Source organism: Melospiza melodia, chromosome 1, assembly GCF_035770615.1.
Source record: "Melospiza melodia melodia isolate bMelMel2 chromosome 1, bMelMel2.pri, whole genome shotgun sequence".
Taxonomy (NCBI): Eukaryota; Metazoa; Chordata; class Aves; order Passeriformes; family Passerellidae; genus Melospiza; species Melospiza melodia.
In genome coordinates, this window is record NC_086194.1 from 44,223,666 (window position 1) to 44,249,670 (window position 26,005).

The 26,005-nt window shown below is 39.4% G+C and overlaps 1 protein-coding gene across 3 annotated transcripts in view; it reads left to right on the plus strand.

The window, feature by feature from the left end:
• Positions 1-4,345: 4,345 nt before the first annotated feature.
• Positions 4,346-26,005, plus strand: part of DNAJC13 (DnaJ heat shock protein family (Hsp40) member C13) — a 56,261-nt gene continuing 34,601 nt past the window's right edge. For 2 of the 3 annotated variants that reach the window (XM_063155835.1, XM_063155842.1), the window contains exons 1-17: positions 4,347-4,500; positions 12,198-12,278; positions 16,042-16,117; positions 16,603-16,752; positions 17,096-17,137; positions 18,225-18,425; positions 19,491-19,697; positions 19,783-19,878; positions 20,018-20,109; positions 20,912-21,078; positions 21,177-21,256; positions 21,336-21,505; positions 22,323-22,422; positions 22,674-22,781; positions 23,283-23,438; positions 24,169-24,225; positions 25,482-25,603. In XM_063155835.1, the coding sequence (XP_063011905.1) occupies positions 12,211-12,278; positions 16,042-16,117; positions 16,603-16,752; positions 17,096-17,137; positions 18,225-18,425; positions 19,491-19,697; positions 19,783-19,878; positions 20,018-20,109; positions 20,912-21,078; positions 21,177-21,256; positions 21,336-21,505; positions 22,323-22,422; positions 22,674-22,781; positions 23,283-23,438; positions 24,169-24,225; positions 25,482-25,603 (1,892 nt within the window). In that variant the 5' untranslated portion in view covers positions 4,347-4,500; positions 12,198-12,210. Of the gene's footprint in view, positions 4,501-12,197; positions 12,279-16,041; positions 16,118-16,602; positions 16,753-17,095; positions 17,138-18,224; positions 18,426-19,490; positions 19,698-19,782; positions 19,879-20,017; positions 20,110-20,911; positions 21,079-21,176; positions 21,257-21,335; positions 21,506-22,322; positions 22,423-22,673; positions 22,782-23,282; positions 23,439-24,168; positions 24,226-25,481; positions 25,604-26,005 lie in introns of all 3 variants that reach the window. The other variant, XR_010027663.1, reaches the window with a different exon arrangement.

A 26,005-nucleotide genomic window follows, 5' to 3' on the forward strand; every position in this document is an offset into this window, starting at 1 on the left:
GGAGTCAGATATTTCAAAGAACAGTTTACCTTAAGAAGCCTTGCAATGCTAAGGTGAAGTACTCCCAAGATGAAATAAGTATATGGGAACTTTCATTGTCATTTTATTGAGGTTTCCACTGAACATATGTGTACAGATTGTTTTTCAACAACCTGACTAAATGCAGTCAAAAGAGAAGGTAGTTAAAGACTTACTCTATAAATTGGTTGCTATTTTGTTTTGCATGCAATAAACAATACATTTGTCCTTTACCTTTTCCTTTGAAAAAATACAACCATACTTTTTTTAAACAGTGTAATTTCATTAGGAACTGTTACATCATTGTGCACTGCTATTTAGTTCCATTATAAGATTCTTTCTACTATGAATGACATCTGAGGTTTTAAACAAATCTGATATATTCACTTTTCTTACACCAGATGTACCACATAAACTACTAAGAATGGATTGCAACTAATATTGGAACTTACCTATTGGAATGTGAAAGAGTCAAAAGAGTTAAAAGATAAAGACAATTTGTAGATTATCTTCAAAAGATACACCAAAAAGACCAGGTTATACAAAGGTATAGATGGATCAAGAGCTCAAAAGTTAATATGTGAGGGTTTACTGCACATAGGCTGATGCCAAAATGAAAGGATTATCCAAACAGAAGAAGAGTTATTGGAGGAATGCTATGAATATGAATACAGATTGGCATGCATCGCGGTATTGAAGATACTTCTTAATTATTTACCAAAATTTATCACAATTAGCTAAGATAACAAACAAGTTGTCATTTAACAAGTCTATCAGGAAATATAGAATTATTATTGGGGAGCATCCAAAAGTTACCTGTTAATAAATGTCACAGAGGAGATAAATTATCGTTATTATCTGCACTTATTTTTAGACAAAATATGTCAAGATACATAAAAATTTGATGTGAGCTTTGAAGAGCTGGCAGATTGTCAGCATAGTCTTAATGCATCTTTGGGATAACAAGGAATAGAACAAAGACTGATGCAGGAATGTGGGTCTGATTTCCAGAAGGCCCTCAGTGTAACCTGCATTTTGCCATTTACAACAATTTTGCAGTAAAAGAGACAAGATCCAGGACAGAGGTTTCCAAAGGCATGTTTCTTAATTAGATTTATGTGGGACTTTGACATTTACTCCCCCCCGTTTCAAAATCTTTCTGTTATCCCTTCTCAGTCAAGTACTATAATTAATCATCAAGGGATTACTGTCCTTGTTATTTGGTCACTTAAAATTACAATAATTAAGCATATCTTCTGTTAGTTATCCTAAACTATCCTATACTAAGCTGTCTTGTACCTTTTAGATCCAGTCTTTAAGATGACTAAATAGATCCACATTACTTCATGGCAGAAAAACAGTAGTTGACCTTAGAGTGGATGGTCCTGCATCCTCCAACACTGCAAGTTAAGTAAGAGAGTGAAGTAACTATTCCCAGTTCTAGCAGGAACTTATTTTCTTCTAAGACAAGGAAGAGTGGAAAAATCTCTCCTTTGCCCAAACAGATGACTCAAAATTCTGCCCTACCATTAGAGACAGTACTAGGAAGGGAAGTTAATTTGTTCATTGTTTGCTGCACGCAGGCTAGGTAGAAACCTGTTCTTTCTCTTGCTATAAACCACAATATATCTTTCTTAAAGGTAATAGGATCTCTACTATTATAGGTTGTATTTACAATCATAATATTTATGCAGAGAATCTTAGCATTGGCTCGACAGTACCTGTACTGTAGCCTCCTTGAAGAATTCAGCATCCTAAACCACTGTCTTTCAGAATAGGTGCTGATCACAGAAATAGCCAGTGGACTATTAATTATTTAGTGGTGGACTAGAACTCTTCATTCCTTCCAGATTTCAATAATTGGATGGCAAGGAGAGACTTTGGTCTCTAGACTGGACATGGCCTGAACTCTTTTGCAAATGGAAGTGTTTAAATGGACAAGGTCATATTGACATTTGCAGTACTTCACGTGAAAGATCTGGAAGAACTGAACTTGAGTTTGCTTCTCCAAACTGGATTGAAGCAATTTAATATTTTAGCTTTCAAGAAGGCATCAAACTTCTGTTTTACTAATGCTATTTTGATAATGAGAATGGCTCCAATATGATTTCTGACTTTGAAAGTGACTGGGAAAAATAAAGCACTACCTGTGCCAGACACAGGTAATAACAAAACTGTGATTGACATTAATGGAGTGAGGATTTTGTTCACTTTCTTTTTAAACTAAGATAACAAACTTTTAAATTTGAGGTGTTAAAAATAGAATTTTTGTATTCCAGCATTTTCACAAACCCTTGGTTAAACAGGAAAATGAGATCCTATCTCTAAAAATATCCAGTAGTGTCATGTCACAAGAAAAAAAGACCAAGCAAGAATACTTTTTTTTCTGCACACAAGGTAACTTCACACATACTTCACAGTTAGTAATGAAATCCTGGTCTACTTTAATTTCTGAGAGATGTTGCACCATGTTGTACAATATCATTTCCATAACTTTCTGTCAGAACTGTTAAACACACTTTCCTTGTTTGCTTTTTCTCTGAATAATTTCAAAATTATTACTTCACTGTCTCTCAAATTTTCTTCATCTTAATCTGTGTCCTCCTTTTCCTTTATCATTTGTTTGCATTAGACCAAAAGTTAATACCACTACTTAGGCAAAAGCATGTCCAAAAATAGAGGAATACACAGTTACTAAAATACTAGTTTGAGCTGAATAAAAATACTGAAATATAATCTGTGCTCTCTGATTAAAATCCATCCATGAAAACATTGATTACTACTTTGTTACATCAGTTTCATTATTCAAGTGTCATTCTTTGTTCCCGAGTAATAAACAGCTAACAAGCTCTTGCTTTACTTGATGTATTTTACTTATCTATATATTAACAATGCAAAATAAGTACTAAGAAAAAATCAACACCCCCTGAATCAAAAAAACCCTCTGAGCCAACTAATCAACAAAACCAGAAGCCACTCCAAAAACTCTTCTATGCACTCAGAGAAACTCTTCCGAATCATATGACCTCCCTCTGAAATTAGATTCCTACAATTCCTAGTACGTTAATAAAACATTAAATCTTTTTTTTTTTTTTCCTCCCTTGAAGTTCTGTAACCAAAAGCAATTTATCAGCTTCCCTGAAGTAATATGTTATTTTCCCATCAGTGCTATTTTATCACAGTGCCCCAGATTCGGAGGACTAGATTTTACAGAAGAATGTCTGACTAGTATTTAAATATCTTAAGCAAAATACAAGACAGTTTATCACAGAATATCCTGAGTTGGAAGGGAACCACAAGGATCATCAACTCCAACTCCTAGCCCAGCACAGGACACGCTGAGAGTCACACCTTGTGCTCAGGAACATTGTCTGAAAGCTTCTTGAGCTCTGCCAGGCCGGTGCTGTGCCCACTTCCCTGGGGAGTCTATTCCAGCGTCCAAACACCCTCTGGGTGAAAATATTTCTCCTGATATCCATCCTGAACCTGCCCTGACTCAGCTACATGCTGCTTCTTAAGAGTAGATATGACAGTGAAAAGGATATTAAAGGATATTAAAAAAAATTAACACCTGTTGTTTCGGTATTTTTCACCAAAATAGTTAGTTCCACTTACAGTTTTTTCCTCTTTTCTCTCTTCATCTGCAGACATTTATGACACTGTTTTAAGGGAAAGGCCATAGTATTCTAATCCAAATAATATTTTAAAATATTCAAAATATTTATGCCAATCAGTAGGGATTTTAAGGAGCTCGTGTTACAATGCTGCCGTCCGTAGTTTACATTTTTGGGAACCCTTGATCTGGTGCAGAATATGGGGAAGTTGACGGGGAGCTTACGAGTCCCGTAAGAAATCTGGGGGGTGGTTAGCCAACCACATAAATCAGTGATTCAGTCTCCGCAGCCTTCATGTGGCATTTTAACATGGCTTTTACAATCACGTAAGCACTGTGCACAATTAAACAGCGTGCTCCGGCTTTTTAACTGTTCCACGCGCCTTCCACGGCCCGGGGACGCTCGGGCAGGAGCGCACCGGTCACTGGCACCCCTGAGGCGACGCGCAAGGGGAGCACCACGGGCACTTTGCACCCCGGCGGCGCAGCGCCTGCGCACGGAGCCATGCCGGTTCCCGGCAGAATCAGGCAGGGCAGGGCAGGGCAAGGGGCGAGGGTAGGAAGGAAGGAAGGAGGGAGGGAGCGCGGCGGGAAGGGGGAGGCAGCGCGGAGCACATCAGGTGACCGCGTCCCATGACGGCCCCGGGCCGCACGGCGACTGCGCCGAGGGGGCGGTCTCGCTGCCCGAGCTAAGATGGCGGCCTCCAGCGCCAGGCTCTGAGGCAGCGGGAGCGGTGTAGCGGCTGCCGCCCGCCCGGCCGGCCGGAGGGTGAGGGGTGAGAGCTCCGCTCCGTGCCCCTTCGCCCTTATCGCCGGGAAAGCGCATTGCTGGTGGGGGCAGGTCCGGGCAGCGCGGGCTCCCCGGCCAGGTAAATCCCAGCGGCGGGGGAGGCGAGGGGGCGGTGGCAGCAGCCCCCGCCTCCTTCCACGGTCCCGGGCGCTGCTCGGGGCCGGGCGGGCGGGCAGGGGGCGCGCCCGGCCCGCGTCGCCGTGCGGGGCGCGGGGTCGGGGCTGGGGCAGCGCTGGCTCTGCCGCCCGGGAGCTGATGCTGCCGCCGGCACAGCCCCGCTCCCGCCCCAGCCGTGGGGGCCTGGGGCTGTGAGCCGGCGTCCCCCGGCCCCAGCGCGGTACCTGTCAGCTGCCGCCCCAGCCCTGCCTTCGCTTCCTGTATCCGGGCACAGGAGAGGGCTGGGTTGCTCTCCAGCCTCTGCCCGCCCGGCGCTTCGCTCGGCGTGCCCCGCACCTGATGCGGCTTCTGTAGCCTCCGGGCAGAATTTGTCTTTTTTCTTAGAAGAGCATTGACGTGTCCATTAAGAAAAGACACGGTATTTTCCTCCTCCTGCCTTCAGATCAAAGTATACATCAGGAGATGCTTTGGGAAATAATTTATGAAGGGTGGGAGAGATGTGGCAGAGATATGCTCTCACAGAGATGAGATTTTATTTCTTTTTTGAGTGCTAGCAGTGTGCCTGAAGAGCATGAGCAGAACTAGATGCACTTTTCAGAAAATCTACCCTTAATGCTCTTATTTTTCCACGAGCATTTGATTTCCTTCCATGCATGCTTTTATCTTCCTTTTTGTTTTCTGAAAATCAAAACAAGCAGTCATATTGGATGGTTGCGATGTCTGCGATGAGCTGCCAGCAGTCTTTGGAATAGATTTTCCTGTGGAGTGAAGCCTGTGCCTTCATCACTGTGCTTCTACTGAGGGCTGAGTTGTGGGCCATTAAAGTGTTATCTTAGCACTTCAGTTTGGGAGAGAGAGGTCTTTTTTTCTCTTTTTAGCTTGGTGCTCTCAAGCTGAGGGAGTGCTTGAGCATTCTGCTTGGGGGAAAACACAGGCATAGAAGTTTATTCAGAGACTTCCTGTGAATGCACTCAATCTCTGCAGTGTGGCTGCTTTTGAAGTTAATGTGATCTGAAATTTGTTTTCTCTTTTTCTCCTGTGCTCTTTCACAAATAAGACTTGTGATGGTTGGAGTAGATGAAATTCAGTAGATAGCTGCTTTGTTTCATGTTACTTAGCATTGGTTAGATAATACTGCGCTTCAGAAAATATTCCTGGTTTTAGAATTTAAGTTCTCTGAAGCTGAAGACTTTTTTCGTTGATTATTAGATTTGTCTGCATAGGCTACTTGCTTGTAGTGAGATCTGTTGGAAAGGAGGAGGCTGTTGAAGGGACTGCTAGTGACTTTGAGTTTCATTTTAGGATTGAGTTAGGAAGGTTGTTTACAAACAGTCTGATGAGTAAAATCAAAATAACAGGACCGGTATTACAGATGTGAAAATTATGCTTGGTTCCAGCCTGCTTCAATTCATGAACGTGCAGCATGGTCTAATTCTTGCCTACTATAGGCAGCCAAGTGCCAGAACACTTAACTAGAAGTTACTGGCACCTTTCTATTATTTCTGACAGTTTTTTCCACTTGCAGCAAATACCTGAGTGTTTGGAGACAAAGTTGCATTTCTGTCCCTGTGTATTTTAGCCTTGTTGGAACACATTTTTTGAAAGATTTATTTTGTATGTATTTGTTGCTCCTCTGGGTGTCATGTGGCATTTCTCATAGTTTCCAAACACATACTTGTCCTGAAGGACTGAATCACTTTGTATTTCCAGATTTTAAGTGATATGCTGAGGCTTGGTCTTTAAAGCCAGATCTGTTTTTTGTACTGTGGAGGTGACTTTACTTTTGACTTGTTTGAAGCTCAGTAAGTGAAACTTACTGACTTAATAATTCTTCTGCTGGCATTCAACCATGTCTTGAAGTGTTAACCTTCAACTCCTTAGCTTCCTGATTTGCTTCCAAAAAACTATTCTTGTGTCAAAAAAATTAACAACTCTCTTGCCTCACTAATAAAACAGAACATTATTCTGAAGAAATATGACAGGATTGCTAAACTATGACCGAAAGGAATATTTTTTTTTCCTTCCTTCCCTTAGTGAGTATATGCTTTTGTTCTGATACTCAGCTGTCTAGCTGGTGAATCAGATTGGTTCACTGGTAAAGCAGAATGCTAATATAAATTTAAAAGAAAACCAGAATCTTCCACACTTTTTCTTATCCTTAGCACTGATCCTCAGTGAGGGAATGGGTCACCTGGAGGATGGGCTCTAATGTTGTCACTGTCATTTATGGTTGCAGTAAAGCTGGAATTCTCAGCCTCTTTCTGTCCTGGGGCACTGAAGGTGGGGTTGCTGCTATCACTGAGGCAGGTTGCATGTAGATTCTTCTAAGGATCTGGCAGATCTTCTCTCTTTCCCCTCTTACAAAAAGGACTGGGAGTTCCTACACTGCAGATGAAATCTGTTCCACAGCTAATTAGGCTGTAGTACTTTAGGAGAAGAGTACTGTTCAAGGAAGAGGAAAAATTAATGCTTGTTAGAAAGAATCTATCTGAAGGCAAAACTCTGCCGCTTAGTGACCACAGCAATGAGAGAGGAGGCTGAAATGTAGGCAGCTAAAACATTTCAGTGCAGGAAAACTCACTTATTTAAATAATGGCTTTAAAGCTACAGAGGTGTAGATGACTGGAAATCAGGCTCCAGATCTTTAAGCTAGCAGGCAGGTGTGTAGAACGACAAAATAACAGAACCTTAGGGATTTTTTTAGTGCTTTGCTCTCATTGCTTTCCAGTTCACTCTGTTTTTATGCTCATACTATGTGTTCTGTCTCTCAGAAAAGTCCCACTTGAGCTTGCTATGACTCTCTGTCTCTGTGTAGTAAAGACTTTCCAGGAGCTCTTGCTAATGTTCTTACTAGTGTGGTGGAATAAATTTTTAAAACAAAATCACAGTTTCTTATCTGTGTTTCTCTTCCTCTTTTGCCCAAGAAACTTCAGTTTCTTATCAGCATTCTTTTTACTCCTCCCTGAAGTAGAAAAGAATAATAATCCTGTGTGGGGCTCTGAATCCTACTTTGTTAAACCTTAGTTTAAAAAAGATATTGAGGCTTTGTAATAATAGAGAGATAATATAATCAGGAAAAAAACTCAATCTGAATTCTGCACTAAACTTTGAACCCATGTCCAAACTTCTGACTTTATTTAATAAATTGAAGGAAACTTATGTGTAACTACAGCTGTGCCTATTGCTTTGATGTCTGCAAGGTCACAGCTTTTCTTCTGACTCCACAAGTGCTGGTTTGAGACTGACTTGTCTCAGTTTCCTGAAATAGATTGTTTTCCCAGATGGTAGTTTTGTCTAAAGAATGTGAAATCCTGGAAAAGTGGAAAGTGCATACAAGTTGAATATAGATTGTGTAAAAGGTCCCTTTCAACTCAAACTATTCTATGATTCTGTGTAGCTTAAACTCTGAGGCAGGGGGACTCCTGGAAGCAGTTCAGGCCCTTTAGTTTAAAGGGTTGCTATTTCTGGTACATGAGGCACTCAAAAATGTGGTTTCAGCTCTTCCCCTAAAGCTGTTTCACTGCTATTTACAGTACTACAGGAACCAAATAGGAAAGTATTGTTGAACTTCAGTCCTGTGAAAAAGCTGATTAAAATATCCAGGGGATATTTTGGAGAGTGCTTTTGTTAGGCTCCCAAAAGAAATTGCAAGTCGTAGACAATACTTTGCCTGCAGAATCCTTGGATAGTTTGACTACAGTCTGTATTCAGCATGCCCTCTCTCAACCAAGAAAGTCATGTTTACAAACTGCTACTTTCAAAGTAGTTTTTGCCTCTGCTCCAATGGAAATAGGACAACTGGGTGTTTCTCTAGTATCAAACCTTTAAAAGCCATCAGTATGGGATATGCAATAGCTGTGCTGCAAAGTATTCAAAATAACCTTTGAAGTTGTGACTTCTCTACTCCTAGGTACCCCAGAGCATTAAGATGATTGTTCAAGTTAGTGCCTTACTGTCCTGGGGGCTCTTATGAGTGAGATAACAAATTTCACTCCATTTTTGTGTTAAGGCAGGCAACTTTTTAAAGGTCTATTGAATGGAGGAAGAAAAGGTAAGGGTAACAAGAATGTTGTCTTATTTTAGGAAATTAATATATAACTAAGCAGGCCACTATAGCTCACATTGACAATATGGCTAAACTTGATTAATGGTAAAGCCTGATGTGTTCTGCAAAGTCAATGGTTATACTGCCTTAGGTGCTAAAATTACAGTGTATGACACTGTGGAGAGTACAAGAGAGGTGCCACACTGGTTCTGCTGGAATGAGTGAAGGAAGAGAAATTTCTTGGTTTCTTCGAAAATACTGTTGCCTTTGATATGAACTTTTTTTTTTTTTTTATCTTGTTCTTACTGTGAAATCAAAGACAACCAGTAAATAATTGCTGGGCTTTACCAGAGCAGCTCAGAACACTAGGCTATTGTTAGCCTTTTCTGTCTGTTAAACTGCTGGAAAATGTGTACAAGAATTAATTGTTGCTGGACTTGAGCATATATTGCCCCTGTGGTAGTCTTCTCAGTGGGAGGGATGGTTGCAATCACTGTCCAGAAGCACAGTGAATAAAGCATGAAAGCTAAATGATTTTAGTGATTTTCATCTTAAAAAAAAAAGCAGCCTGGTGAATTTGTTATTGCACTTCAGGTATGATACTTCATGCATCAGTATCCTGATCCTAGTTAGATGCTGTTGTTAAAATTTCTGGAAGCTGCTGGTAGCTCATAAATGAATGTTTCTTAGTTCTGTATTATTAGGAGTAGATATTTGCAACCTTGAGAACATCTTGCTTTAAATACTCTAGAGCAAGTGGTGTTCAGGTCTGGGAGACCTAATAGAGCTGGTCAGAGGAGTCTGGTATTGGTGAAACTGGAATTACAGATAAATAGATCTTTTAATCCTGTACTTAGTAAAGCTAGTCTTGTTATAAGCCTCTTATTTTATTTTTACTAATACTTTAGTCAATGTCAAGAAAATGGCTTTGAAAGAGGGGCGTGAAGATTGAGTATGTGGCATGTTGTTCTGAAAGATAACTTTGAAACAAAATTACCAGATCTAAAGTATGCTACTGTACAGTAAGGTCTGTATAGTTTGGATAGAGTGTACTGTTTTGATTCTTATCCATGGTAATAATAATAACAGTTCTTAACCCAAGCAAAATGGGAACTTCAGGAGTAATCATAGAATGCTTTGGGTTGGAAAGGATCTTAAAGATGATCTAGTTCCAACCTCGCTGCCATGGGCAGGAACACTTTTCACTTGACCAAATAGCTCAAAGCCCCGTCCAGCCTGGCCTGGAGCACTTCCAGGGCTGGTGGAATGGAGTATCCACAACTTGTCTGGGCCTATTCTGGTCCTCACAATAAAGAATTTAATTCTAACATCTAACCTAAGCCTCCTGTCTTTCAGTTTAAAGGGTTAAAGCTGTTGCTCTGTCCTGTCACTACGTGCCCAAAGCCCCTCTCTGGCTTTCGTGTATGTCCCATTAGGTATTGAAAGGCTGCTCTGAGTTCTCCTTGGAGCTGCTTTTTCTCCAGGCTGCACAACCCAGGTCTTAGCCTGTTTCCATAGAAGAGGTGCTCCAGCTCCCTCCCTGGCCATCTTTGTGGCTCTCCTCTAGATTCACTACAAAAGGTGTGGACCAGGTCCTTCTTATGTTGGGAGCCCCATAAGAGCTGGACACAGTACTGCAGGTGGGGTCTCACAGAAGAGTCATCTCACACAGCCTGCTGGCCAGTTTTCATTTGATGCATCTCAGAAGGTGCTTCTGGGCTGTGAGCACACATTGCTGGGTTGTGTCAAATTTCTCATCAACCAACACTTTCAAGTCACTTTCAAGAACTGCTTTCAAGCCATTCTCCACCGAGCTTGTATTTGTGCTTGGGATGGCCCAGCCCAGCTGCAGGGTCTTGCATGTGTCCTTGTTGAACTTTGTGAGACACAGACCCACCTCTCCCACCTGTCAGAGTCCCTTTAATGTCATCCCTTCCCTCATGCCTGTTGATTGCAACACACTACTTGGTGTCATCAGCAAACTCACAGAGTCCACTCTGACAAAGGTGTCCATATCCCTGACAAAGGTGTTAACGCAGTGCCAGTTTCAGTCTCGACCCCTGAGGAATGCCACTTGTCACTATCTCCACTTTAACATTGAGCCATTGACTGCAGCTGCTTGAGTGCAACCCTCTGGACAATTCCCTGTCCGATGCTGTTGAATATCCTGCCCTTTGTTTCCAAAAACTGGCTTTAGAGAATTTAACTTGCCACAAGTCATTGGAATATTAACTCTAAAAATTTGACTCGAACACTGTCATTGAAGGATGTAAATACTGCTCTTCTCTCCTCCCAGAGGCAGTACTTCAAGTTTCCTTCAGTAGCTAGTGATGATTGTGCTGGCTCTTCACCTGAGGGAAGGAATTCTAGAGTTCATTTTGAACAGGTTATCCATTCTTCATGCTCATGACTCCATAACTGCTATAGCCTTTGCTCAGAAAGAAAATAACCTGAAGTCATAGAGGGTAGAAATTAGCAATGAGCTAATGTTGCAGGTTGTCCATCTCAAAATAAGAAATCTTCCTTTGCCCAGTCAAGCAGAGTTAGATGAATGTAAAAGATAATGGGATGTTGCTTAACTTTGAGTGGGGTACTGACTGGGATTGGGTTGTTTGAGAGTTGCTTCAGGCAAGCTGTGTTCTTGCAGACCAGCGTTAGTGTGTGGTATTTTGGGGATGCCACTGTGTTATTGGTGTGAACCTGAGGGTAATACCAGTCTTCAATCAGTTACAGGGAATCCTGATTTAACACATTTGAAAATATAGCTAATGCTGTAGCAGTAAACGGAGAGTGACAACTTCACTTTTGTACTTAATCAGGGAATGTCTGCTTAAGTTCCTTGTATATGCAATAACAGCGTAGTGAAATAAGAGGGAGATTAATTTTCTAACTACTCAACATGCATTTGTTTCAGGCATTGAAAATAGTAGTGTTTAGAAGCATTCCTTAGAACTTAGCAACTCCTAGAGCAATGATCTACTTAAGCAATTATGGGGAAGTTTAACTAAATTCCTCTGTGTGTGTGTTTAGGGAATAGATATTCCCTCTGTGTGAAATAAGCATGTCATGATGTTCGTGGTGAGATTGCTTAAACTTTTACAGCATAGGAATGGTACTTAGTCAGCTCTTCAGTCACAATGCTTAGCTAGTAAGTTTCTCAACCTCAAGTTCTGATTCAGACTGGGAAACAAACGGTTCTATGTATCTGGATATCTCCTTACTGTTTATTTCAGAATTGCAGAAGAACTTTGGTTTAGCTAGAGTTACAGGTAGAGGTTACTCAAATAATTTTATATAATACAATTTTTGACAGTAAAACATTTTGGAGATGACATAAAATGTACTTTAACTTCACTTCACTTTTGCACATTCAAATTTGAGTGATTGTAATATGGAAAATATGACATAACTTACTGGAACCTGGTACTGTTAAGGAATAGCTAGTGTAACAAATGCAGTGGAGAAACTAATAATTCTTGTGCAACTTGGTCCACGTATTGTTTGATAGACAAGTTTAAAAACAAAGTCTTTTTGTAAAAGCATATCAATGATTGGTGAACTTTGGTTTTAAATAAGAATCCTGAGTGCTAACAGGATGTCTCCTTTGTTTTCAGGTCTTGGCGCAGAATGAATATAATTAGAGAAAACAGAGATCTTGCTTGTTTCTACACAACAAAACATTCATGGAGGGGAAAGTAAGTGATTTGAAGTTTGTTAATTTTGGCTTTTTGTTTTTAAAGTTTTGTGTGACATTTTTCCTCTCTGTTACTGGATTTAAGTGCATAGTTTTAACTTCATCCAACTGATGAATTAAAATTGAACGAAAGGCTCCTGCTGCTCAGTGTCTGAACTAAATGTATCTTCACTAGAATCAGTTTGGATTTGTAACATTGTAGTTTAGCTTTCCTCTGCTTATGTTCCCACACTGCAGTGTAGCTCTGAAATGGACCACCCGATCTCATCAAGTTCTGAACCTCTGAACTAACTATATAAACCACTAAATTTAAGATGGAAATGTTTCTTCTCTGAATAGTTTTATGGAGGAGTAGTGTTTTATGTACTTTAATTCATGAGGATTACTAGTGTACATATACACTTAAGTTGTGTAACATATTATCTGTTAAACTATTAACTGGGATAATTTGAAGAATTCTGCCAATAGAAATTAACCTGATTTTAATGGGGGTCTTGGATCTAAAAATAAATTTTTGGTGATGCTTCTGTCTGCAAAAGCTTGGGAATGTCTAATAAAATTATCCACTAAGTTATCATAACTGGTATCTGTTATGCTGTGTCCGAAGTCAGCTGTTACAGAACTTGATTTGGTATGTTCATCCACTGTCCCTTTTCACATGCATAGTATCTCTGTAGAATGAGTTTTTCCTTGCTATCCAAAAATCAACCTAGCAAAGAGAGTGGGTTATCTGCACCTTGGGAACAGGAGCACTGCTTGATTCTAATGGTTTTATGAAGAGGTATTGTCCAAATCTGTTGTTTGAGCAGTAAATTGAAACTGGTTGATTTTTTTTGTCTGACCCATTCATTCTATCAAAGACTGGGAGTACTGAGAAGGAAAGGAGAATTCCTCTCATTAAAGAGCCTGAGGCAAGCTCTTGAAGTTATGATCTTGAACCTTGATGGTAATGTTCTGGTACATTTATAGAATTCTTAAAGAACTTCAGGCTAAGTCTAAAGTCTAGAACAGATTTAGTTTAAAAATTCAGTGGTGTGTTAATTCTTTTGTAGTGAGGGGGAAAGAAGTATTTAGTAAGTAGTTGCCCCTTGTTTTTTGCAACAGAAGTTTATTTGGGTTTTAGTAATTTTCTATTTGAATTCTCTAGTCCACTCAGTTTGTAGTTATACATTCTCAGTATAATCTATGTATAACATTAAAAAAACAGTAACTGAATGTGTGGTGCTAAATGAGCCTGAATCATTTTGACTACTCATAGAATTAGTCATTTTGAATATGGGCTCTGTGTGTCCATAAAGTATTTTCCAGTAGTGCACATGATGATGCTCCAGTGTTCTGTAGATCTGTAAAATTACCGAAGTTTTTTTATTTTTTTTGTTGGGTGTGGTGGTATGAAATTGATCTGCCAGGTTCATTGTGATTAAAAAGATTTCTCCAGTGCTTTGAAATAACTAGTGAACAGGCCATAGCCTTTTCTTGAGTAAGAGGACATTTGCTTCAACTCTTCTCAAAACAGCCTGGGATTAGACGGTACTGCAGAGTAGTTTGAGAGATTATTAATAGTAAACTCTTCAGGTCCTTTCTTGTATGAATACCTTTCTTAAATATTTATAGGTGAAGTTATGAACAAGAGTAGGCCACATGTAGGAGCTGACTTCTGAATCTCCTCTGTTCATGAAACAAGACTTGGTTCTTCTGAATTTACCTAGGGAGAGGAAACAAGGGAAATGGCAACTCAGCAAAACTGCTGTTCTGTGTTGTGTTCCTTATCCCAGCACATATTAAGAATGCTGGATAACAAATGCTTCCCAGATCTTGAAATGTAGGCTTGAGCATAAGGGGAGAAAAGGAAGGGGCTATGATGTTTGGAAGCTGATCTTCAGTTATGTGTAGTGGTTGCAAGTCCTTACTCTGCCACAAAGCATTGTGCAGCTCATAGTCGGCTCAGTAAGTAAACAAAACCTTGAGCAAGTAATAAAGAGCTTTATTACTTGTGATATGCTGTTCTAAAGAACTTAAATGAGTTTTCTTTATAAGTCATATAAAAGACAGAAAAACCTATATAAATTGTGCAACAAGAGGAGAGGGAACAGTGTGTTTCTTCTTATGCACTAAGGACTGGAGCGTTCCTTGAGAGGCTGAATATAGTGGAATTATTAGCAGCTAGAGTAGCTTCAAACATTCTGCTTCATTACTTCATTACTTCCTTGACTTGCATCTTAAATAAGGAAATTTCAACTATGTAGAAAAACACAGATAAGTTTTGCAAATATGTTAAACATCCTTGAGGGGGCCAATCGGTTCAATACAGATGTTCCTAAGCTTTGAAGAAAATAAGCACTTGTTTTAATTCCTAAAGTAAACTCTGGGCCAGTAAAGCTTCAACTTGCACTGTTTTAATAATAATGGAAATTGGAAGGGTATTAAGTTTGTGAGATTGCCTGACTGTCAGATGGATGCTCTTGACCTTCCTGTTATAAGGGATATGTGAGAGCTGCTCTGAATATATTTGATGCCCATGCAAAGTTTGACTTTATACAGAAATAATGGCTTGTGCTGCAGACCTGTCAAGTGAGAGAGGAGAAAGGACTGCAGCACAAGAATGCAGAGAAGGATGGAAGGAGTGATCTGGTGGTTCTTGATGCAGTCTAACATGGCACAGATTCAGATTAATTAAGCATCTGGTTGCTAATATCTTTTCCAAGCAAACCCATGGTTTACCCAGAACTGAAACTTAAATTCCTACACTGAATCAGTTTTAATGTGGACAACTAGCCAAAGTATTTTTATTTGGTTCAAGTTCAAGAAAGGCATCCATGTTCAGATGCTATTGCTTTAGTCAGAGAATGCTTACTAGTACTGGCTCTGCTTCAGCTTTGGCTTTTCTTGTTGGGCCGGATGGCTTCCAGATGGAAGCACCCTAGAACATGGCTTGTGCAAGTAATAAGCTATTATTAATAACCTGCTGTTTCAAACTCTGCTTAGTTATGTTTCAAAACTTTCAGATTCAGAAATATGTAAAGAGTCTTTGTTTGTTCAGGGTACATTTTGGAGATTATCTAGGAAATGAAGCCATGGTAAGGCTTTGATTTTGCACTTGATGCATCAAAATTCTGTAGCTTTAGCTCACTGCTGCTTGTGTCTGATACACTTGAAACACAAACAACTACCTTGCTATTCTTTAAGCCCTGTGACAGTTAACATATCTGTGATATCAGTGTACAATGACTGTAGCTTTGGTGATATAAGTCTTTCTAGAGTTTGGTAGCTTTGGTTTCCCTCAAGATGGAGAAAATTAGGCTTGGCCATAGTAGTACTTTGACTTGGTACAGTATTGTGAACAGCTGTGTAAGCTGGATTTTGTGTTAAAACTGTTGGCTGAGACAGCTTCAGATGGATGCTTTAGACTATTGCAGGAATGGCTGGGGTTTTTTTTCTCTACCTGTTTAGCCTTCTTAAAATTTATTCTGGTCTAGTAGTACCTTTCAGTGCAAGTCCATGAGTCTTTGATCCTGCCTTAGCCAGTAACTTAGGAAAAGGTATGCATAAGTAAATCTGTTTAGTAGTATTTAACTTGTGCATCCCCTTTATGGATATATAGAACTGAAGAGCTTAACATGTTATAAGGGTAAACTGCAAGTTCCAACAAAGAAAATTCCATATCCATTTCCTAACAAAAACCTGTGATCTTAACATCATTTTTGCAGTTCAGCATGGATTTTCCTGTGACTTCTGGAGAAACTTAACATTATTTTGTATTCTAGGTATAAACGAGTCTTTTCAGTTGGAACCCATGCCGTCACCACATACAACCCCAACACACTGGAAGTTACAAATCAGGTAGCTGTCATTTTTGAAGCTGATTTTTGACTTATGTCCATTATCCAGAGTGAATAGTGGCATTCAGGCTTAAGAAACCATCTAGTCTGACAAGATCTCAGAAAAGCCAGAAGGTGTGGCAGCTGTGTACAAAAGTCACATAACAGAAGGTCTGTGGCCTTTGCTAACTCTACAAATACCCAGTAGGGTTTTGTACTTTTAGGCAATTTCTCTTCATTGGCCAGCAAGTAGTTTGCCTTTGGCTGTGCTGTTCTGAAGGAACCAGGGTAAGTTTGATCACTGCTGAGCTGTGTCCCTGAAGGGACTCAGGACACTTAGTTACTTTGCACAGTATCAAAGAGGAAGCTCAAGCTTGTACTGTCACGTAGTGTGCTAGCTGTCACATTGTTACAGCTAGGTTATTTTAGGTTCTAAGGGGTTTTGAAAGGGGGAGATGTAGCTTTAAAATTACTAACAGTATAACCTAATTACTTTCCATTGTCTAGTGGCCTTATGGAGATATCTGTGCTATTTCTCCTGTTGGAAAAGGACAAGGAACAGAATTTAATCTCACTTTTCGCAAAGGGAGTGGAAAAAAATCTGAGACACTTAAGTTTTCCACAGAGCACAGAACAGAACTCCTTACAGAAGCACTGGTAAAATTTTTATTTTTATTTTCTTCAAGCAGGCAGTAAGTACTCAGTTACCATTTGTGCTAGTGTATTATGCTTTCTTGCCCTGCATAAAAAGTAGGAAGGCAAGTTTTTTGAGCTGTTATGTTAATGATTTTGATCTAGTGTCAGTTGGAGCAAGTACTGCATGATTTGTAAAGAGTGAGTAAAGGTACAAGTATTGAATATATTAATTGCAATGGAATGGTGAGCCTTCTGAGGAGGCTTAATACAAGTCTCATAAAACAGAGTCAGCTTAAATGTAGACTTTCTGGATTGATAGGTTGTCATATTTGCATTCATTCACTGTTAAATTTTTTAAAAACAGAGATTCAGGACAGACTTCTCAGAAGGAAAAATCACAGGACGGGTGAGTGTCTGGCTTACCTGCATCATGTGCCACTTAAGGAAATTATCTAAAGACTCAGATTTCTGCTTTGTTCATGTATTTTATGCTTGTGCTATATGTGCTACCTAAAATAGCTTTTGTGAATTTGGATCTGAAGTCTTTGAGAAGAGAAAATGGAGTTTGTTCAAAAGCAGTGGGAACCTCTTTACCAGTGGAATATTTGAGCTCATTTTTATTGGCAGGAGCCTTATACTTGTACATAGACTATGAATGTTACTGTTGAAATACAGGGCTGAGCTATGTGGAATTCTTATCTGGAGAGGAGAAAAACATTGATTCATGTTAGTCAATGTTTGCTTTACTTACTAATTAAATGTTTTCTGCATAACATCCTGAAAATTTGATGCTTTCTAAAAGGATTTCCATAGGTCAGATTACAGACAAGATTGGCATTCACTGAATTGTGGTAATACAGCAATAAGCAATGCAGTCTACTGAGCTGGACTTCATATTTGTCCTTTGGACATAGAAGACAGCAGTACTTCAAGTGCTTAAAGTTACTTTAAGTAATTTAAAGTGTTTAATAAAATAAATCTTCAGTCATGAGCATAGTAACACTGCTGGAATATGGGGATCCCCTTTGTCTTATTGTAGTTTAGAACAGACCTCTAACTTTTGCTGGCTAAAGTAAGTTTGTATTTGTAATGGAATGTGACTGCAGGAGATGAAAAATTTTCACTACAGTGACAAACTTACCTTAACTTGATTTAATTAGCTGAATAATAGCATTTGGTGCAAATGCTATTTCCTCATCTAACCACAGTGTTCAGAAGTCTGTGAGAAGACCACCTGCTGCAGCAAGAGAACTTACTTCCTTTGAGAGTGGCTCTTTTGGGATTAGGTTCTTGCTTCAACGTGCATTGTTTAAGCTGTGACCTCCTTGTCAATTGTCAACTACAGCTACTTTCCTTTGCTTCATAGTGTTCTTAATATAGACAACAGCATTAAGGGAAATTATGTGATATTTTTAACTTACTAGCTAAGTAGAGAACTACTGCTGTGTAGTAAAAGAGTGTGCATAGATGTCTAAAAGTAGCTCTCCCTGCAGAGGTATAATTGCTATAAGCATCACTGGAGTGATACGAGGAAACCTGTGATTCTGGAAGTGACTCCTGGAGGTATTGACCAAATTGATCCTGCAACAAATAAGGTCCTGTGCTCCTATGACTACAGAAATATTGAAGGCTTTGTTGATATTACTGGCTATCAGGGAGGCTTCTGTATCCTCTATGGAGGGTTTAGTAGATTGGTGAGTATGAAATCAAAATATCTTGGTATGGTTCTTAGGATATTTATAGCTGCATGTTTAAGAATGAAATTTCAACATAGTTGGAGCATACAAATATGTGCATCTTTGGGACCCAGTTGTGAGGCCTCATGGCTTAGGGACAGATCCTAAAAGGAAAGGAAATTAGTTAAAACATTTGAGAGGGTGTTGATATGGGTTTGGTTATGTTTTTTGGTGTGGGGAGTTTTGCGTGTGTGTGTATTGCATGTTTAAGAATTAGAAAGGGTGGGATATCTACTTTTTTAGGTAGTCAATATGAATGTAATGTGGATGTGGAATTTCCTGTCATTTCTTAAATTTACAATAGTGTGTTACTAATCTACCTAACTGATGTAGGGATTCAATTCAGAAATAGATTGATCAGTGATGCCATTGCCTCTTTATACCTGTGATCTGATTACTTAGCAGCTTTTTGCTTGGGAAATGTTTCAGTGTAATATTGGTTCTAAAATCATGACAGGGTTTCTGTGTACTGTACTTCAAACAGCTGAAAGGGATGTTTACATTATTAACCATAAATTAATTCCTAGGTATGGCTACCTCAGTCTCTAAAATAGAACTAGAGGAGGGTTTCCATGTCGTTTGTATTGCAGCATGCTTTTCTTTGGCATAAAATTAGCAATGTATAATTGATCCTCTAGAGCTGCCCTTACCTTGAAGATCACCAGCGGTAGCCCCAATTGCTTCTCTGGGTCCTCACTCCTGCCAGGCTGTCAGGGTCAGTTGCCAAGGGTGGACAGGCAGGTCATGCAGACCATAACTTTAATGGCACACTAATGTGTAGCAGGGTATCCTTTAGGAATAGCTGCTATAGATTTTCTTTTTAAAGGCAAATGTAAAGTTAATAGTGGATCTCCTGTGTAATAAATACCTGTCTATACTGTGCACTTAGCAAAGGCCAGTCCAGCTGCTGTGAACATTCCCTACCATTAGGTATATAGTGGAGGGTTATTTCTAGCACTGTGATTTTCTTCAGTTGTGCCATAATTTTCACCTGTTAATTGTTTTTCCTGACAAAATTTGCAGCACCTGTTTGCCTCTGAGCAGAGGGATGAAATTATCAAGAGTGCAATAGACCATGCTGGCAACTTCATAGGCATCTCTCTGCGCATAAGGAAAGAATCCCTAGAATTTGAGCAATACTTGAACCTTCGCTTTGGGAAGTACAGCAATGATGAATCTATAACATCTTTAGCAGAGTTTGTTGTTCAAAAAATAACACCTAGGCACTTGGTAAGGCTGTCAGACTGAATATACTTGGTTCCTGTTAAGCACTAAGTATTCTCTTTCCTAGCATGCCTCTCTCTTGTTTTACAAGGAACCTGTGAAAAGAATCCTAGCTCTTACAGAAGCTTGCTTAGTTGAGAGGGATCCAGCTACCTACAACATTGCAACTTTGAAACCTTTAGGCGAGGTAAGGGCATTCTTTCTCACTACCACTTCTTCAAATAAAGGCTCTAAAAGGGAGGAATTGATAGTATATGCAAGCTTTAATTTGTAGAGTAGCTAAATAACACTACTTCATGAATGTGATCCTTGTCCCTTATTTTCAGGTATTTGCAATAGTGTGTGACTGTGAAAACCCCCAGCTTTTCACCATTGAATTCATCAAAGGACAAATTCGAAAATACTCTTCAACAGAAAGGTAACTGGAGCTTCTGTGCATTACAGATTCAAATGGAAGTTACTACTGTAGCACTTCTAGTTCCTCAGCTTCTGTAAATTCTGACCCTTGGGAGAGGTTAACTGAAAGCATTGCTGTTCTAGCAGTCTGCCACTTACAAATCAAGGTTTGTTACAAGAACTAAATCTCTCCCATTTACCTTCATCCCAGCTTTAAACAAATATCTCCAGAAGTTTTCTGATGAACATGAAAGGATGTTGAACAGTTAGATACAGCCTGTTTCTCCTAAGTAATATAGTTCTGTGTTTGTTGTACTTGGTTAAGTAGTATATCTGAAACAAGGGAAGAAAGCACAGTCTAGGTAATATGGAAATGTGAAGGCTGTGAACCCTTTGAGCTCTCTGCTTGAGACAGTCTTAGTTGATTCTATTTAAAACAACCAACAGAACAGTCCCTGAGTGCACTTGCAGTTGTAATACAGTCTAATCCTGCTAAGTGAGGTTTTGCAGAAAGCCCAGGGATGAATTGGCTAACAACATGTGTCACTCATTAACAGATAATCTAGAACTGATCCCATTAGTGAAAGGCTGCAGCTGGCTATACTGGGTGTAAGTCAGCTCTCTCCCTACAGTGCATAAAGGAACACTGAAAGTTAGTGGTTTCTTCCAGAGGTGTAGCTGTTGGCAGTAGCATTAGTAAGAGATCCCAGGTATTGCTGCCTTTCATGATGTGATTTTTTTTAGCCCCGTTTCTGTTATAATTTGTTTCTTTGGCACCACTTCTCTGATATCAATTGTATTTCTGTGTCATTGTCCCAACCCAGAGATTCTCTCCTGGCTAGCTTGTTGGATGGAGTGAGAGCCTCTGGTAATAGAGATGTCTGTGTGAAAATGACCTCCACACACAAAGGCCAGCGTTGGGGATTACTCAGTATGCCTGTGGATGAGGAAGTAGAGAGCCTTCATCTGAAGTTTTTGGCTGCTCCTCCAAGTAAGCTAATGCTTCTTACATGGGTTTATAGTGCTCTTTAAAGCATCCAGATATTGAGTCAGTACTGTACACTTAACTTTTAATATGTCTTTTTCCAGATGGTAACTTTGCAGATGCTGTGTTCAGGTTCAATGCTAACATCTCCTACAGCGGAGTCCTACATGCAGTTACACAAGACGTAAGAATAGAACCTTTACCCATCCTTTTAAGATGTTGCTAATGCAGAAAGAAAGTAATGATTGTTATTTTTTAACCAGGGTCTCTTCTCAGAAAACAAGGAAAAGCTCATTAATAATGCCATAACAGCATTGCTCTCCCAAGAGGGAGATGTTGCAGCATCTAATGCAGAGCTTGAAAGCCAATTCCAAGCAGTAAGACGACTAGTAGCTTCAAAAGCAGGCTTCCTTGCCTTTACTCAGCTTCCAAAGTAAGTGCAAAGCCTCTTCAAGCTTGGAAGTAGTAGATGAAAATAGGCCTTGAATTTCTGTTAGTAACTTTAAAGTGAGAAATGGAATTTCTTCTGAAGAGGACTGTAAGACTCTGTACATGATGGTTTTCAGTAGTATGAGGCTGCCACCAGGCTTTTGTGCAAATTGAGAATCCCAGGTAATCATTTGCAAGGGAAGCTGATTCTTCCTGTGCTAAATACTCTGTCTTGAGGCAAATACATTTTAATGATTTTCCTAGTGGAATAATTTTTAACATGTACCTTCATCTGTCCTTGAAGTAAGCAGTTCTTCAGTCTCAAAGTATGCTGATGTCATTGCTATCTTCAGTTCAACACAAGATAAAATGGTGTCAGGAGGTTGTACTTCTGTAGTATGTACAGAGTGCTTGGAGTTTGTCTTAAATAACATAAGGAAGCAGAAAAACTGTCTATTGTTCTGACAATGAAAGATTCTTTGAAATGTTTCTGACTAGGAAATATAGAGGAACTATAATATAGAGAATTGCAGGAAGAGTAACAAAAGCACTTTGTCTGAGACCTTTATAAATTTCAGTTTCTCTGTAAATAGTATCCTGTAACTACACAGATACATCTTTATTTTGATGAATGTGCTTGGCATGTTAACAGTAAAGTCAATATTTTCCTACCAGGAATCTCAAATTTATGAAAATATCAAGGTACTGGCTTGCTAAATGCAATAGGAGCAGACCCTTCTTGGCCACTGATTAGATTTCATCTTAATTTTAAGATTTTAGTTTCTTCTCTGATCTTAGTGGTTTTGCTTCCCTTTCAAAAGATTTCGAGAACGATTAGGAGTGAAGGTTGTGAAAGCCCTCAAAAGAAACAATGATGGAGTAACCCATGCCTCTATTGACATGCTGTGTGCTCTTATGTGTGTAAGTATTAAATTTCAGGTTCTTTCACTTTGGAATATGTGAACTTCAGGCTACTGAAAGATGTAGAAATAGGGACTGCCATTCAACTTGCAGTGTGTTCAGACATGGAATGACTTGTTTTACAGTGATTTCTTGCTGAACTTGAACTGAACTGAACTTCTTGTGTGTAGAGAGAGTGGCTTTTGGATTACAGCTGTTAAGAGCTGAGGGTTGAAATGTTCCTGTGTAGTGAATACTTGTTTTTTTTATAGCCCATGCATGATGACTATGACTTGAGGCAGGAGCAGTTGAACAAAGCTTCCCTTCTTTCTTCAAAGAAGTTTCTAGAAAATCTACTAGAGAAATTCAATTCCCATGTGGTAAGTCAAATTTCGGAAACAGATTTGAGCTTAAGTGCCTTTCCTAATTTTAATGAAAATGCTTTTATCATGCTGAGATGTATCTTTGAATGTATTTGCACCTACAGTTGAAAATACAGCTCTGTCTGGCACTGAAGTTTGTTCTAATTAAGATTGGATCTTGACAGGTTAGGACATGGCTGTCAATACCACAGATTTTGAATGTCCTGCAACAAATGTTTGCATGTTTAATGTGAAAACTGGATGTTTCTTTTAAGTAAAGGAATAGTGTAAACTCAAATTTGTGGGATTAAACTAGATAAAAGTATTTTGACTCTCTAACATGCCTTAGGAACCAATTATTTACCAGGGTAGTGCCATACTCAGAGGAATGGAATATTCTAAACCCATAGTTTTTGTTTACAGACTATTTTAATGCTATGACAGGGAAGAGCACCTTCAGCATCATGAATACTCTCGGACTGCTGTATCTGAGTTACATACCTGTCTTCCTAATTTCAGGATCATGGGACAGGTGCCCTAGTAATTAGTTCACTTCTGGACTTCCTGACATTTGCCCTATGTGCTCCATATAGTGAGACTACTGAGGGGCAGCAGTTTGACATGTTGCTGGAAATGGTGGCATCTAATGGAAGAACACTATTTAAGCTCTTTCAGGTAAGATTTACTTTTCACTATTATTAGAGGCTTCAGGTAATCAGTGAACATGAAATTTTTCTAGTTTTACTGAAAGATGGATTTGGCTTCAGATGGTTAATGTGCCTAAATCTTTTCTATCTTGGTGAATGTTTTAGTGGCCTATTATTTTGCCTTCACATATCAGATTGAGGTGATTATTCTATAGTGAATGATATGCCACATCATTGTAGAATAGACTGCCTAGGACCTGTTTCCAGAAACACAGTAAAATACCACTTGGACTTTAGGATAGATTCAACAGATGCACAGATCTTCCCCTGATTGGCAAGTTTTCTGCCTTTTTGTTTCTTTCTCTGTAAATGAGAGTTAAGAGTCAGAAAACAAGAGTAGCATCCTCTTCAGTAACAAACCTGTAAGGATTGTAGCATTTTTGGCTAAAATGTTAATGCCTTGTTACTGTAAAAATAGTATTTTCTTCTGCTTTTGATTAGTGTCAGCTTGTGTCAGCCACTTTCCTCAGCATTATTTCAGCTTTTCACTGCTGCTCAGTGCCAGGAATTCTGTCTGGGAGTTGCATGAGAGATGGTTGTTCAAAGATATAGGGTAGGAACTCTTCTTAAGGCTAGCTTTCACCAAACTGAATTGGAAGTAGAACAGCCATGTACATTAGTTAAGGAAACTGAATCACAGATGATCTAATCTTCAATTTTTGCACTTGGATAATTTTTTTGTTAACATTCTGTTCTAGCACCCTTCCATGGCAATTGTGAAAGGAGCAGGTTTGGTGATGAAGGCAATAATAGAGGTGAGATTTTATCAATGTTAGCTGGGATAGCATGCAAAATATGTATTGTCTATTTTGGAAGTGCAATTGCTTACCAAGAGAAGTTTGTTTTATTAGTTTCTCAAAGTGGGGAGTGGGGAGGGGGAAGTTGGAAGTGAGGAACAGAGCACCTGCTTAATTGTGAGTGGTTTAATATAGCAACTTGCTTTGTCTTACACTTGGGGGTTTGGAAAGCATGTGAGTTGGGACATTAGGTAGTGCCTTGCATGTCTTCATACTGCAGTCAAGATTTGGCTGTAAATGTTGTACGTAGCTCAGCCACATACCTCAGAGCCACCAGACTTCTGCATGTTGGAGGGTACTTCAAGGAGGAAAGGTCATATTTCCTGGGATGCATTGCCAGATGGAATGGGACTGGGATTAGTAAGCAGTAGTGTCCCAGAGCAGACTAGTGATGTCAGCCTCTGTTCTTGCTTTGGCTTTAAGTTTCCATACCACATAATGTATGGGCCAAGTCCATACTTTTCAAGGGTTGCTCATGATTGTTGCAGGGTGACCTTGCTAACTGACTCTTGACATTTCCTGGGTTGAAATTCAGGGCTTAAGTTAGTGCCTCATTGTATCACAATGGCTTATGCATCTGAAATCCATCTAGTACTTTCTTGGAATGGAAGTGAATGAACACTTGAAATAGAGGTATTCCAAATCTTCACATTTCCCTCGATGTACCTTATAATGTTAGCTGAAAGTTACTATGTTGTTTATTAAAAGTCCTGTAATTTAGAGGAGTAAAAGTGCTGCAAAACCTTTTTCTTATTCATTGCAACTAATGTGTCTTGAGTGAGTGGCAGTCTTACCCATGTGGCTGTCTAAACTGAACAGCAGCCATTAATCTTAAGTGGTTACTGTCAGCAAAAGTCAAGCAAAAAGCAATTATGTGTGGCTGCCATTCTCTGTTTAATCCTAATTTATAATTGCAGTGTGAAAATGGTACTGCTACTACAACCTCCTGATGTATGATGGGAGACAGGCATCCTGCCCTCTTCAGTTACTGTCCTCATGGATGCAACTACCAGTTATCTGGTCCATGGCTTTACTACAGCATTGAGCAGTTGCTGTTTAGAACTTCCACTTAAAACCTATCATACTCTAAATTCTGGTTTTTGAATATTAGTTGCTATAATTGATGGTCAAGAAGGCCTTGGAACTTTAGACTGAGATAAAAGCAGCTTAACTAAAATTCTTTCCTTAGTAATAATCTTGCCCTATTTCCAAAGGAAGGAGACAAAGAGATTGCTACCAAAATGCAAGATCTTGCCCTCAGTGAAGGTGCCTTACCTCGTCACTTGCACACTGCTATGTTTACAATAAGCACAGATCAGAGGATGCTTACAAATAGGTATGTCCATCTCACTTGATATATCATGTTTAAAAAACATTTCTAAGTAATGGCCTAGCAAACATTGGGAGTTTAAGGAAGAAAAGTTGCAGTTCTTCAGGAGAATATTTTCTTTAGCAGCTGGTATGTTTTAGTAGGACAAGCTTCAGCTGAAACTGCAGCAACTTAATAAACCCTTGATTATTTTTTTGTTAACGTGGGTTTGGGTTGGTTACTTGTTAATGGCTCAAGTATTGATTTTTATTTCTTTTAATTCATGGAAAGAAAAGGCAAGTAGAATGTTTGGAACTTGTAAAAAGTTTCAACTTGTACTGTACAACTGTATAAAAATGGGTGTGCACATCTTAGGCATCTTGCATGCAGTTAGGATCACCCATCCTATCTGAGAGAGAAGTTTCCTCA